Consider the following 15,416-nt stretch of genomic DNA (forward strand, 5'->3'; position numbering starts at 1 on the left):
AATTTTTATTTGGGGATCCAATTTATACAAGACAAGCGTGGCATCGTTATGTCTCAATCCAAGTATGTGCAGAAACTCTTGGATAGGTTCAACATGCATGATTATAAGCCTATTGCCACTCCCATGGAGCCGGGGTTGAAGCGTACTATGTATGATGCTGGTGAATTAGTGGATGTCACACTTTACAGCCAAGCTGTTGGATGCCTCATATACTTTTGCAATACCAAGCCCGATATTCAATATGCAGTATCTCAGGTGAGCAGATATATGCACAGCCCAAAGACAACACATTGGCAGGCTGTAAAATGCATCTTCAGATATTTGTAAGGCACAAAGTTTTTTGGCTTGATGTTTCCCAAGGGGGGTGACTTGCAAATGCATGCTTACAGTGATTCAGATTGGGCTGGAGACTATGATACCAGGCAGTCCACTAGTGGTAATTGTTTCTTTTTGGGCAACGCTTGCATTTCTTGGCTGAGCAAGACACAATCTACAGTGGCTACTTCCTCATGTGAAGCTGAGTACAGGGCAGCTTTCATAGCGACAGTTGAGTGTGTTTGGCTGCGACGTTTGTTCACTGATCTTCGTCTCATATTGGAGGGTCCTTCTCCTATTCTCACTTATAGCCAGAGTGCTATTGCAATGGCAAAGAATCCTATGTTTCATGCTCGCACAAAGCACATTGAGGTTCATTATCATTATGTCAGAGAGAAGTTGTATGCAGGGGAGATCAATATGATCTATGTGTCAACACATGTCATAATGGCCAGTCCTCTCTTGAGCCTCTCATGTGTTTGAGTATAGAAGACCACGTCTTTGTCAGTGTATGTCTCTGAGAAACCACCCAGATCAGACTAGAGTGTGCCATTGCAATTCCACACTGCGATTCTCAGTCCACTTTGTGCCCTATTGGCCTAACACCGTCATAATTCGCCCTCTTCTTTCTCTTCCTTTTCTTCCTTCTCCCCTTGGTCCTGATCTCCTCTCTCTCAGATGATAACCCTACCATCCTTGTATGCAGCCCATTTCGCTGCTTCTCTCGCTGCGTACCATACCTTCTCTCGGGTGTTGCTGCTGTAGGAGGGTGAGATCATCGTCCAGGTAGATCCGGGTTCCTTTCAAAGTCACCCTCGTGCTCATGAGGGTCTTCCTATCCATGGCTGGTCGGAGCTTCATCACAAGTGGCCTTGTGGGTGCATCAGGCTTGCCAACTCTCCAAGCTGTCTCACATGTCAGGTTGACACCCCATTTTGGTGAACAAGGCTTTTGCATCTGTTATAGGAGAGTCTCCCACTATGATACCTCGGACCAAAACATATAGGGCTTTACTGTTTATCCTTTTATCCTCCTCCAGAGCATCTGAAATGAACTCTTTCTTGGGGGCAGTGGTGCCTTTCTTGACCACATCTCTCCATTCCAAGATTGCAGCCTCTCCTTTCTTGATCTTGTGGGAGAGAGAGAGAGAGAGAGAGAGAGAGAGAAGAAGAAGAAGAAGAAGAAGAAGAAGAAGATATTATCGTCCTCTGAAGACCAAAAATCGGCCTATGGGACCTGAAACAATACAAAACCTTGCATACATAAAGACTCCTCCCTCAAAGGGGAGAGAGGGAGAGAGAGAGAGTTTCTCAATGTATTCGGAAGACCGATGGGTCTATGCGATAGAAAGTTGATACAACAAGCAGAGAGGGTGGAGCTACTAAACGAGCATCATCACCCATGCTGAATGCTAAGTGCTAAGTAGTACATAGTCATATACTCAGTAATGGCATCATTGTCATCATCAACATCATCATCATCCTCATCCTCGAGTCAATCACCACCGGCTTTGGTCCATGCAATGCGGCCCTCCAAGGGTATATGTGTGTTAGGGGGGCACTGATGTGTAGCTAGTGATGGAACGTTGGCGACTATCTGTGGGTGCTGCCCGTCTTGGTCTCCTGGCAATGACTCTGCTCTTGACCAAGGCTATCGTAACCCTATGGGTTGGGCCCTAGGTTTGAACAAGGATGGGAGGTCGCTCATTGTGATCTGCATGCCTGTCCGATGTTGAGTGCGGCGTGCCTCAGGCTCTGGGTCTGTACTGCGCCTACTACCAGTGGTTGTGAGGCTTGTGTGATCTGACTGGAAGAACTCTGTGATCCTGCTCTGAGAAGGGTTGGTCCTTATGAGGACTGTCTCTACGTCTTGAGTAAGTGCTCCCTGTTGCGGACCGCCTCATGGATGAAGGCAACGAGGTATCCCTGGTCTGGGTATGAGAGAAGTTTGGATAATGGCCCAAAACCGTCCCTAAAAAGACAATGGTATCGACCGCAGATCTTGTAGTACACGGGGCATCTAAATGCGAAGTGCTCCTCTGACTCCCTCTTGTCGATCACACAACGTGCATATGCGTCTCTCCCTAGGTATCCCCTCAGCATGTCCGCTCTCAATATGAATTCGGTGTGATGAAACTCAAAACTGTCCGATAGAGATCCTCAGTGAGTGTGGCAAATGGATCCAAGTGTGGTTTGGTGGGACAATGAAGCTCTCCTCAAAGATGTGCAAGCTGTGGTCTGTGTAGAAATTGAGCTTCACTGGAAGTTCCCTCGGCTCCAACTAGGCCTTGAATGTGTGTAACTGTAGTAGATCCTCTCGAATGATCTAGTTGACCTTGTAGTATCCTAGTGTGATAGATTTAGCGTATAGGATGTACTGGAAGGGAGGCAGTCTGCCTATGTGAAGCCCCAATCTCTCGAACCATCTACGTGTCTAGGCATACCAACCTCTCTCATCCCAACCGTCTGCGAGGTCCATGGATGAAGACAGAGCCATAGGTTTCTAGAGCACCTTTTGTGAGATCGACAAGGTAGCAGTGGCTATTGGGAACCGTTGGGATGCAAAGTCTTTGCACAAGGCAAGCACCAATAAAGGTATGAGTACTCCTAGTCATCAAAACATGAACTGTATGTGCAGCGATCCAACCCACCATGCGGATTAAATCATGGGGTCCTAACACATTAACATTGGAATGGAAACGCTCACAATTTTAGCAATGTGAAAAGGATTCTCTGAAGTCTTGCTAGACTGAATCAAGTGGAGAATCACTTTACCCTTGCCATGGTTCAAGGACAAGTGTTCGACGCTTGCCACATTTGAAGCATAGTCCTTTCAATCCAGCATTAGCCTACGGTGGCAAATCGGTGCGAGGATTCTTCGCAAGAGGCCTTGAAGGATGCTTATTAAATTTCAGGCTAGAGTTGCCGGCTTGATGGTTCTCTCGATTGTTCTTTTTCTTCGGTTTTCCACTTTGACCAACCATTGTAGGTCCAAGATTCTTGTGTGCCAAGGTGCCAGCGTAGACCTTCGCAGTGTGGATCACCTAATTGTCTTTCCTTTATTGCACCTTATTTCGTTTTGGTAGTTCTTTGGTAGACTATTCACAAAAAAGAGGCGAAGAGTCTACTGGCCAAATTCAGGAAATTCAGCTGCAATCTCCTTGAAGTCCTAGATAGGGCTTCCCACCCTTATTCAGGGTTTGAAGTTTCCTACCTTATTCAGGGTGTGAAGCTTTTGGAAATTGTTGAACTTATCTAGCTCAAGAAAAAGCTCCGGTGTGAGCTTCAGAGAGTTGTAGGTGCGGAGAGCTTTTCCTTGAGATCTCGCCACTACAGTGGCACGGATGCAGTGATGGTAAAATGTGCAACCAGAAGCACACATACTCAGGTGCAGGCTCCTCCTTTTCTCTCCATATGCACTACCAAGCATGCAAGTTGTCCAAGTAGATACTTAGGTGCTAGGGCTTGTGTTGGTTTTGAACATTAGACTAGTGGAACATGATATACACTTATGACATAAACCTGGTCTTACACTCATCTGTAGACATCTTTTTCGTTTCCCGTACCACTCACAACGAGCAAAATGCTGTTTCGAGTTATTGTGCCTTTTGAGTTTCAATCACCTCATATATGACAACCTCTTTGCTTGTCTTATTGTAAGCTTGTTTTCATACTTGCAATTCTTTTTCTTATATGGCACTTCTTTATTTGGCATTGGTGAGTTTACAGTTTAAAGTGAAACCTAAGTTCCACTATGGCGATGAGGAATGCCCAGTTTTAGTACCAGATGATTTTCCCAAAGATAAGGAGCTCATGTTTGAAATTGAGCTTATTGATTTCTTTCCAGTAAAGGTATGCACAACATTTTGTTCAGTTGCGTGGCCCCTCAATAATTTTCGGACGTATCAAAGTTGAACTACATTGCTTGGATAGAAAGCCTCAAGGTGTATTGTTGCTAACTATTACCATTTTTGCAATTTCAATGGTTTTTTTAAAGAAGATTTTGCTATAGGAAAGTCCAAGTGTGTTTGAAAACAAAAAGCAAACTGTCTTGCCATGCTTTGATCAAATGTTCCATATTGAATGCAAGTGATATTTTTGGTTTTCAATACGTCACTTTGTAGCAACTATCTTTTCTCATTGAGCAAAGGTAATTCCTGTAGATTCAGCTAGCGAGTGCTAGAAGTTAGTGCTTAGTTAGTTTTAACTACTTCTGATATCATTACTGGACCAACTAATGGCCATTGACCTTAGCTCAACTGGGACAGCTTAAGAAATCGATAAGCTGGTCAAAATTTTGGCCTGCCATGTGGCACTTCCAGATCATATAGGGTGGTCGGCAATCTACCTTTATCTGCATACATAGCGCCTTGTCTTCTGTACTGTGTTCCTTCCTCACTCTGTACATGCTATCTCACTTTGAATTGTGAGAGAGATCAAGGAAAGCTGGCTGGTTTTCCTATGTAGGTCACATCCCCAAGTACCATTTGGATAGGTGAGTACTCCAATTGATTGACATTGCATAGCGTCCCTCTACTTTTTCTTCTTCCTAGGTAGATGTTGTGTTCTTCCTTCTCGTTTCTAAGCTTCTACTCTCTTTTTTCTAGAGAAAAGAACATTCTATTAATAAACTCCTTAGTGACATAGACACCAAGGAATATACAACTCCCCAATGAAGGGTACAATATCAAAACACAAGGATATACCCCGGCTGGTCGCTCTATGGGACATTACCTCATACAAAGGGCTGAACAAAAAGCCACTCTGGTGGTTTATATGCCTTATTTATACCACCATCTGTGAAATGAAGTAAAGGACATGGCTTTCATATATTGAAAAAAGCCTTAGCGCGATCCAAATCCCCATGGAGTCCATCCCATCTGCCTATGAGAGTATGAATGATATCTAGCCAAATGCTTGCCAGTGTCTCGGAGGCTGCTGTGGTCTGTTGCTCTATGACCTGCTTGCACCTAGCTGTTCATATGTATCAGGCATGCTGGCTATCAACTCCCATCTATGACAATGTCCAGGTGTCCACACAGTCTCTGTGGAGTCTGGAGTATGGATGAAGGCCAACTCCTGCCCCACCACAAATTTCCTTGTATCCACAAGCAGGTCTTGTGTGGGTAACTCAGGCCACCACTCCCTAGGTCACCACCATCTTGTCCTGAATCCCAGCAACGAAGACTATCCTCAAAGCTCTGCCTCCCCTCCTGCTGCTCCGCCTCCCTTCCTAGCTGCTCCGCCTCCCCTCCTGCTTGCTGCCCACCTCCCCCCCTTGCTACTCCACTTCCCCCCCTTGCTGCTCCACCGCCCCTCCTGCAGCCTGCCCTGCAGCTTCGCCCGCTGTCCACTACCCTGCAGCTCCGCCTTCACAGCTTCCCCCCGCCTTGCAGCTCCGCTGCCAGCCGCCCTCGCCACTCCGCCCTCCTCCATTCTCCTCCACCCTCATCCATTCTCCTCCACCCTCCGCCTGCAAACCGGTGCTGCTCCCCCGGTGCACCACTCCACCAGTATCTACCCCCCACTCTGTTGCCCCTGCCTGAACTGCAGCCCTTCCGCCCCGCCTTCACCCCCCTTCAGCCCCCTCCTTTGAGCTCTCCCGCTCCCCGCCATTTTTAGCCCCCAGGACTGGGTGTGCCTCCCACCCAGGGGTGGGGGGCTCATGCTCCCGCTCCTGCACTAAGACCTGCACTGAACACGGGATCAGCCAAAAGAAATGGGGAAAGGCGGCAAAGATACGGATAAAGCTGCCAACAAAGATGACAACAAAATCAAGAAACAAACACAATTGAAACTCAAGGATGTGAACACACGCTACAACCTACCTTGCCTATTCTTTTTAGAATTAACCATGGCCCACAATATCGAGGTGATAACTTAGTACGCTCTCCTGCAGTCAAAGACTTAGAGTGCGAAGGAATTCTGAGAAAAACTTTTTCTCCTTTCTGAAATTCTCTAATGGATCGGTTTTCATCCGCATACGCCTTAGCTCTATCCATAGCTTGGCGGATGTTAGCTCTCGCAAGTGCTAGCATCTCCCGCATCTGAACCACAAAGTTCGCGGCACTAGGCACTTTCTGAGGTATTCCAACTATAGTTGGATTCGCTGGTCTATAACCATAGTTCAGCTCAAACTCTTGAAACAAAACCACACCTTCGATTAGTGAGTCACCAGTATGCAAAAATTTCGTTAAACGAGAAACATAAAACACTGGGTGTACCTTACATCCCGGTGGTAATTCTAATTTATAGGCTACCTTGCCTATTCTTTTTAGAATTAACCATGGCCCACAATATCGAGGTGATAACTTAGCACACTCTCCTGCAGTCAAAGACTTAGAGTGCGAAGGAACTCTGAGAAAAAATTTTTCTCCTTCCTTAAATTCTCTAACGGATCGGTTTTCATCTGCATACGCCTTAGCTCTATCCATAGCTTGGCGGATGTTAGCTCTCGCAAGTGCTAGCATCTCCCGCATCTGAACCACAAAGTTCGCGGCACTAGGCACTTTCTGAGGTATTCCAACTATGGTTGGATTCGCTGGTCTATAACCATAGTTCAGCTCAAACGGACTGAACCCTGTAGAGGAATGTTTTCTATCATTGTAGGCAAACTCCAACAATGGTAACCACTTGTCCCATGTATGTTGCCTCAATGACACATATGCTCTAAGCATATCCTCTAAAATTTGGTTGATTCTTTCTGTCTGACCATCCGTTTCTGGATGATTTCCTCTACTCATTCCCAACTCAGTCCTTAGTGTTTCAAATACCGCAGTCCAAAAATGACCGGTAAATTTGACATCTCTGTCTAACACTATGGATTTGGGTAATCCATGCAGACGAAATATATGTCTAATAAACAAATCCGCCACTTGTGGGGCACTAACAGACTCTCTAGTTGGAATGAAGTGAGCCATCTTGGTAAGACGATCAACCACCACAAGGATAGAATCATATCCACCTTGTGTCGTAGGCAGCCCTACAATAAAGTCCATGGAAATGCTCTCCCACTTACCTAGTGGTATCTCCAAGGGCTGTAAAGGTCCGGGTGGCTTCACCCGCCGCTCTGCCTTGCTTACCTGACACGAAAAACAACGTGTCACATATTCATGAATATGCTTTTTCATCTTTGGCCAAAAGAAATCTCGCTTCACGAGATCATATGTCTTCTCGACTCTTGGATGTCCCGCACATGGGCTATCATGGCACTGTCGAATGACTCTCTGCCTGAGATCATTCTGATTAGGTACTACTACCTTGCCATTTCTTTTGAACATACCATCCGTTATGGCATATCTTGCATAAGTTTGGCCTTTTCTGGATGCCAGGTCATCCTTTTCCCCGGGTTCTAACACATGAGCCTTAGGCCATAGGGTCTGGACGAACTCGTCCACCTTTTGAGTTTCTCTAATCTCGGCCATTAGAGCACTCTCTAACACCGTGAAACTCATGTTATGCATAATGCGGGACAACACATCATCAACTTTATTATCTTTTCCTCTTCGGTACCGAATCGTCAAATTAAACTCCTCCATGAGTTCTGCCCATCTAGCTTGGCGGCCTCTCAAGTTAGGTTGTTTATAAAAATATTTCAGAGTATCATGATCAACATCCACATAAAACTGTGATCCATACAAATAATGTCTCCATGTTTTCAAACAAAGCATGGACAACAGCATACAACTCTAATTCATGAGTTGGCCAATTTCTTTGAGAGGAAGAAAGCTTCTTGCTTTCAAAGGCTACAGGCCTTTCCTCTTGGATGAGAACTGCTCCTACCGCAATGCCACTTGCATCAGTTTCCAGGAACAACGGTTTCTGGGGATCAACTATTTTTAACACCAGTCCTATGACCACAGCTTGTTTTATGGTGTTAAAACTTTCCTGTGGATTCTGTCCCCATATAAAAGGTACTTTATCTGAGGTTAGATCAGTCAATGGCGATACTATTTTGAAATATCCTTTGATATGCCTTCGATAAAATTGGACAAATCCCAAGAATGATCGCAAAAAGCGGTCAGACTCTGAGGGATTGGCCAAGTCAGTATCGCAGCCACTTTCTTTGGATCCATTTCTACCCCCTCTGGAGTAATTATGAATCCTAAATCTTCAAGTCTAACCATACACAGTATAGTTTTCTTATTATTTACATAAATACTGGCTTTCCTCAAAGTACTGAACACTATTCTTAAGTGTTCATGATGTTTTTCAGTAATGCTTTTATTGGATACCAGAATATCGCCAATAAAATGTACGACAAACTTTCCGATATACGGGACGTAGTAAATCGTTCATAAGCATGACGAATGTAGCTGGAGCATTGGTAAGTCCAAAGGGCATTACCAAAAACTCATAATGACCAAACCTGCTTCTAAAAGCGTTCTTATGCACATCCTCGGCTCTAATACGGATTTGATGGTAGCCACACTTAAGATCTATCTTACTGAAAAATTACGGCCCCATGTAATGCATCTAGCAAGTCATCGATCCGAGCCATCGGATACCTGTGCTTGATAGTGATATTATTCAATGCTCTGTAATCTATATAGAGACCGAAAGTATCATCTTTCTTCCTCTTTAATATCATTGGGGAAGCAAAAGGTGAAAAACTGGGTTGAATTTGCCCCAGCTTGAGGTATTCTTCCAGTTGTCTTCGCACCTCAGCTTCTTCTGTAAAGCTTAATCTATAGGGAGATCTATTTATAGGTTTTGCCCCCGGGATAAGCTCAATTTTATGTTGAACATTCCGCTCTCGAGGTAACCCATAAGGTAACTCATCCCTAAAACAATCAGAGAACTTCTCCTATATCTCTTTAGCCAACTCGGCCATTTCCCCATCTTGGATAGCCCCAGTGCTAGTCGACGCATCATCAATCGACTCTACCAATGCTATACACAGACACAGAAACTCTTTCGGAGTCTTCCGAATTTCCATGGCTGAAATCAATGGTCCTTGAGGTAAATCCTTCTCACCTCACAAAACATATTCTACCCCGTTCATCTTGAATTGGTAAATATGCTTTTTTCAATCAATGGTTGGATTTTTTCAAAAATGCCAAGCCATTCCTAGGGCTATATCTGCGTGAGCAAGCCTGGTCAACTCAAAGTCCAGCTTCTCAACATAGTCCGGGTAACCCTTTGGTCCCATACTTTAGTTGAACTTCTGTCCGCCATCCTGACCGTATAAGCATAGTCAGACGGACTAGTTTTCAACTTGAGCCTCTTAATAAGCTTCGGGTTGATTACATTGTGCGTTGACGTTGAGTCAAACAACACAATCACATCGTGATTGGCTACTTGCCCTTTCATTTTAATCAACTCGGGCTCATCGAAAACCGTATACCCCGTTGCTGCGGGCTTTGAAAGGATGTTATCAGGTGCACCGCTTACTAACTTAGTAACAGACACACTTAACAACACATGTACTAACCTCTGAGAAGGTCCCGCCAATTGCATTTGCATATGTTCTGCATTGGGACTCTCCTGCATTTCCGTGTCGCATTCAGATATTATCATGTTGGCCGTGCGATGGTCTTTGTTTAGTGGACAATCTTTCCACTGATGTCGTTGAAGGAAGCCGAAGCACAATCCTTCTTTTCTAGCTTTCTCTTTTTGTTCAGGGGTCAATGAGGACTTTGACCAAGCCCGGGCTGCCATTGGAGTTACTTTTCTTTTCACTCCAACGGTGGTACTTGTCTTTGCTGGTTCCTCAACCGGCTTCACCCGCTTGGTTTGGCCACTTGGCTGCGAGACACTTGTCTTTGAAGTCCATTTCCTTTGAAATCCCCCTTTTCTCGGGTACTCATGCTGAGTCCCTGCCTGCACAAACCCACTAGGTCTGCCTCTGGCATCCTCATAGTTCAGGGCTACTGCAATAGATTTATCTAATGTAGTCACATATTTAGTCCGAACTTCCATTTTAATCTTGTCGTTCAGTCCATAGATATAGTCTTTCAACTGAACTGACATAGGGAGAGGGTCTGTTATCTTCATAACACATTCCCTAAACTTGTCAGTGTACTCTGCCACCGACAAACTCCTCTGACGAAGGTTTCTATAAGCATCTTAAGCTCGGGACTCTTCGTCAGGTGGAAGAAAGTGTTTCTTAAATTCAGCCTTAAACCCTTCCTAGGTGGTAGGGGCAAGCTGATCTTTCTGTTGCTTTATCCACCACCTATCCGCTGGCTCAATAAAGAGGTGAGTGGTCTCGCGGATTTTCTTTAGATCAGATCTGATTTCACAAATGGCGAAGGCTTCTTTCCACTTGTGTAACCAAAGCTCGATCACATTAGAACAACGCTCGGTCATTTGACCAGCGTACTTCTCCGGTCTATAGTTGGCAATATTAGGTACCTTGACCTTCGCACGCTCTGATGAGTGTATACTGGGCTCTGGCTCTGCTGGAGCTTTGGCCTTTTCATTTTTGGATGGTTTAGCTGATAAGGCTTGCACCATCTCTCTAATTTCATTTTGACCAGCGTTCAATTGAAGGTGCTAGTTCATGATCTGTTGTAAGGCATCTTCTAGTAAAGAAATCCTACCCACCAGAGTAGGTGTTGTGTAATGGGACACAAACGTAGCACGGTGCATCTTACCAAGTAAGCATGGTTCACAAACATGTTTGGTAGGCATATGCATTTTGGGAAGATCCACAACCATATCTTCCTTATATAACTTCACCAGGGCTCCAAAATTGAGGTGTCCAAACCTCTCATGCCACAAATGAGTATCTGCTAGGGTAGAATCAATAGCAAAGACATGTGCATCGGCAAGTGCAGCATCATCATCTGAACATCTGTCATAAGCATCAAGTTTGTAAAGACCGCTAGGCAATGTGCTAGTCAAAACCAGGGTAGAGGCATGTGTAACATCATACACTGCACACCTCACACCATCAAAATAACCTGAAAGCCACATGTAGCAATGGCTGAAATAGAAATGAGGTTCTTACGAATGCGTGGAACATAAAGTACATGCTCTAGAGTGACAATACCACTAGAGACAGAAGTAAGAGCAACTTGCCCAATACTTTTCATGGTATATGATGCATTATTGGCACATGTGACACTGCCCTCCTTAGATGTAAGCTCCAATGAGCTGAATAACTTCTTGCAGGAAGTGATGTGCTTGCTAGCACCACTATCAAAGAACCAGGCATTATGAACATATGAAACTGCCATACAAGCATCATGAACATCACGATTATACTAACATGTAACCAAGAAAGCCCGATGGTGGTCTTGTGCAAAATTAGCGGACTCATGTCGATCTTCTGCACTAGAAGAACCAGATACTGCAAGACTAGACTCTTTCTTTTTCTTTTCAGATGCTATGCGCTTCCTGCATTCATAAATATCATGCCCAGGTTTCTTGCAATAGTTACATCTCTTCTTCTTTTTGTGATCCCCTGAAGAAGAGGCACCATGTGAATGATCAGCATGGGAATGAGAGGGCTTTCCAGCTGAAACCTTGCCTTTACCTTTGTGTTTATGATGGGCAGCAAATGCTTGATCACTAGCTATAGTAGCATTGCGATTCACACGGCTTTGCTCCTCTTGAAGAATAAGAGCAACAAGCTGGTCTGGCATCACCCCCTGCAACCAACCTCAATGTAGTAGCAAAGCCTTGATATGAATCAGGCAACCCATCAAGGAATCAGGCATAATCTCATCAATGTTGGCCAATTGCTCTTTCAAATCCTTCACATTAGTGAGATAGGCATCCATGTTACCACGCTCATCAAGCCTTAAATCTTTCAACTGCATGCGGAGATAGGCAACCCTGGCCTCATTCCGCACCTGATACAAAGATGCAAGCTGATCCCATGCTTGCTTAGCTGTCTTGCAATGAGGGATAATAACCTGTTTCATTGAAAGAGCAATCAAGGCATGTGCTTTGGCATCACGACCATCCCACTGAATTTGCTCCTGTGAACGAGGTAAAGCACCTGGAGCAGGAGGTGCAGGAGTCCTGGTTGTAGCAGTAGAACCATCACTTGAAGACCCATCACCTGAAGAAGCAGAGGCTGCAGGTGTAGCACCAGTAACAATGCGTGTAGGCTTGGCCTCATAACCTGAAACAATATGCCATAGATTCTTGGCAACCAAAACATATTCCATCATGTATGACCACATGGGGTAGTTGGTGCCATCAAGCTTGTCATCGGCCCCAATCAGCCCAAACAAATCATCTTTGCCACCAGACATGGGGCTGAAATACAAGCTGGCAAAGTAAATGAGAGAAAGGCAACCTCTCAGAATCAAGTGCTAAAAAACTGCCCAAGCCTCAAAGCTTATGTTTGCAAAAGACTTTGCTGTCCCAAGGTGTACCTGTTGCAAGAAAAATCCCCAAAGGCAACATGAGGCCTTCCAAGGCAACACGAGGCCTTCCCAAAATGAAAATGAAGCAAAAATTGGAAAAAGCCAATGCAACAACGGCTTACCCAATGATGAACAGCAGTGACAGGCTCTGAAAGCGAGCAAATTAGGGCTGGAAATGAGAATTACAGCAAAAGAAGTGCTCCCATGAGGAGGAGAGCACGTAGAAATGGAGAGAAAGAGATCCAATGGAGAGAAGCTCGCAGCCCGAGGCAAAGGGATGCCGAATGAGGAAGGAAGGGCTCAAAGAGAAGTCTCCGGATTAATTCAGCAGCTCCAAATGGCTCCAAACGGCTCCAAACGCCGGTACACAGCTTGAGGCAGCTCCAAAATGCTGGTACACAGCTTGAGGCAGCTCCGAAATGCTGGCACGCAGCTCGAGGCAGCTCCAAAATGCTGGCATGTAGCTCGAGGCAGCTCCAAAATGCTGGCACATAGCTTGAGACAGCTCCAAAATGCTGAAAAATCTGAGAAATGATTGGCGTGCACCCCGAGGCAGCTTGTACTGCAGTGAATGTACTGAAATTCTGACAAATCGGATAGAAGTACGGAAATTTCTGACAGATGTGTGGATTTTCGTACGATTTTTGACGCATGTACGGATTTTTTTTTTGGGGGCACGTTCGAAATTCCGTACAGATGCTGTAAATGCTCGTGTGTGGTCTTTTTTTGTTGCAACAGGCTGGAAAATGCACCAAAAAACAGTCCCTTCGCGAGAGTTGCTCCAAAGTGCGGTCTTCTCGCATCAAAATGAGGTTTTTCGCAACAGAAGTGCTTGGAAAGGTCTCAAACACTCGTGGGAGTGTGAAAACCAGCAAGACCAGCAAGAATGAGAGCTCGAGAGGCTGCCAAACAGCTTAGGAAATCTGTCAATGGCTGAGGGAATGGATTCCCGACCTGCTCTGATACCACTGTTGGGTGTTGGAAGCAATGGAAGCTAAAAAATGGAAGGACAATGGAGAAAAACGAGATTGCTGCAAAACGGAAGTGTAGAGGCTCAAGGGAGAGCCAACATAACAAAACCCTAGGGCTAACTGCCCTAACTGGACTAAGTGTCCTAACTGACCTAGATGGTACATAAACTAACTGTACCAATAGTCTTAACTGACTATAACTAGGCCTACAAGGCTCATACCAAGGTATAAGTGGCATCTATGGATAGCCCATGAGATAGCCTAGACATATCATCTAGTCATCACCTAGCCTCCAGTCTCTTCCCCACACTTTTATGCCACAGTCCTTTCAGTTTCTGCTTCTTCCAAATGAGATTGCTTCCTCTTTCACCTGTTCTACTTGCCTTTTCGTCAGTTGATTGACAACGCTCAAGCTCACCTTGCTTGCCTAATGAGCTCTTAAGTAATTTGAGATGCAAAAAATAACAAGGAGGATTTTGCGGCGACTCATTTCTTACAGCGAGGGGAGGTCGCCTTGCGAGCCGTGTTGCTATGTTGCTATGGCGCTATGGCACTAGAGGGCCGTTCCGTGAGAGCTGTAGGTGAGGCAGTTGATGTGTAGACTTGTAGCGCGGGTGGAGCCCTGGTAGCTGTTGGTTGCCGTGTCGTTGAAGAAGCTCATCGCGTGGCCTTTTGGTTTGTTAGCCGAGCTTTGAAGGTTGTTGTTAAGCTTTGGCACACCGTCTATTGTTGTGTGGAAAAGCGAGAACGTGGTCACTGGAGCATCTGTTGCGCGCTGCTAGCTGGACATTTCGTTGGATGTGCTGGAGAGGTTTGCCTCTGTCAAAAGCCTTTGTTGTGGGAGCCTTCAACAGAGCCGGCCGTTCGATCAAAAGAGCCAGAGTTGAAACTTCCCCGACATCACGGCCTCCCTTGTCGAGTAGAGCCCTATCCTACTAGGCCCTCATGTCGTCTACCTCCTTCCTTAGTACCATGGCTTCACGGTCGAGGACATGGATTTGACTCATCACGTGCCACAATTCCCAGTGACGTTGCGCTTCTCGGGGCTTCCGAAGGAGTACATATCTTGGAGACCTTAGATGGAGGCGAGTTCAGACAACGTGTGGAGATCTTTGGCTTGCCCGAGCACTGTCTTCGCTCGGTGCAGACAGATGGGTCACCTGGCACGGGACTGTTTGGTGGGCAGGGCCCCTCACCAGAGACGGGAGCATAGGGAGGCTCAGCGCCGTCCGTGGGCCAAGCCCCAACAGCAAGTAAGGCAGCAGTAGACTCGGACACTTGGGTCGAGCTCTCCCAAGGGACTTGGACCAAGGTGGAGAAAAAGAAGCCCTCCAAATCAGCTCGAAAAAACAAAAGAAGGAGAGTCAGACTTAACGAGAGCAGCCCCTTATCATACGGTTCCATGACGCTCAGGCACGACTTTCGGCTTTACGTTGTAGGTCAGGCTTACGAGGCCAGCGAGCGATCTCCATGGATGAGGACCTCACTCCACTACAGGTTGAGGAGAGGTGCTTCTTGTTGCAGCAGCGGGATCAGGCCCGCAAGGAGGGAAAGTGGGCAGTAGTACGAGATGGACGACTCCTTACAGGCCCTCGTAAGGCACCCACCTCCCCTCCCACATAGGAAGGTGGGGTTTATGAGACTCAGATATCCGAGACCCTATCGTGCACCATTAGGAATTGTAATGGTACCTTATGGTCAGAACCAGGGAACTTCTCGGAATCTTATACAAGTCACAACATAGTCTTTTATAGAGAGACACTTCAGAGTCCAGAGCGCTCACTACCAATATTCAACGGGTATACATG

The 15,416-nt window shown here is 45.8% G+C and overlaps 1 protein-coding gene across 2 annotated transcripts in view; it reads left to right on the forward strand.

Moving 5' to 3' along the window:
* Positions 1-15,416, forward strand: part of PAS1 (FKBP-type peptidyl-prolyl cis-trans isomerase family protein) — a 209,890-nt gene that overhangs the window by 40,665 nt on the left and 153,809 nt on the right. For both annotated transcript variants that reach the window (XM_087374838.1, XM_087374839.1), the window contains exon 6: positions 4,044-4,166. In XM_087374838.1, coding sequence (XP_087230964.1) covers positions 4,044-4,166 — 123 coding nt within the window. The remainder of the gene's footprint in view (positions 1-4,043; positions 4,167-15,416) is intronic.

This window comes from Dipteris shenzhenensis, chromosome 5, assembly GCF_047967505.1.
Source record: "Dipteris shenzhenensis isolate YYH24624 ecotype China chromosome 5, Dip_SZ_1.0, whole genome shotgun sequence".
NCBI lineage: Eukaryota > Viridiplantae > Streptophyta > Polypodiopsida > Gleicheniales > Dipteridaceae > Dipteris > Dipteris shenzhenensis.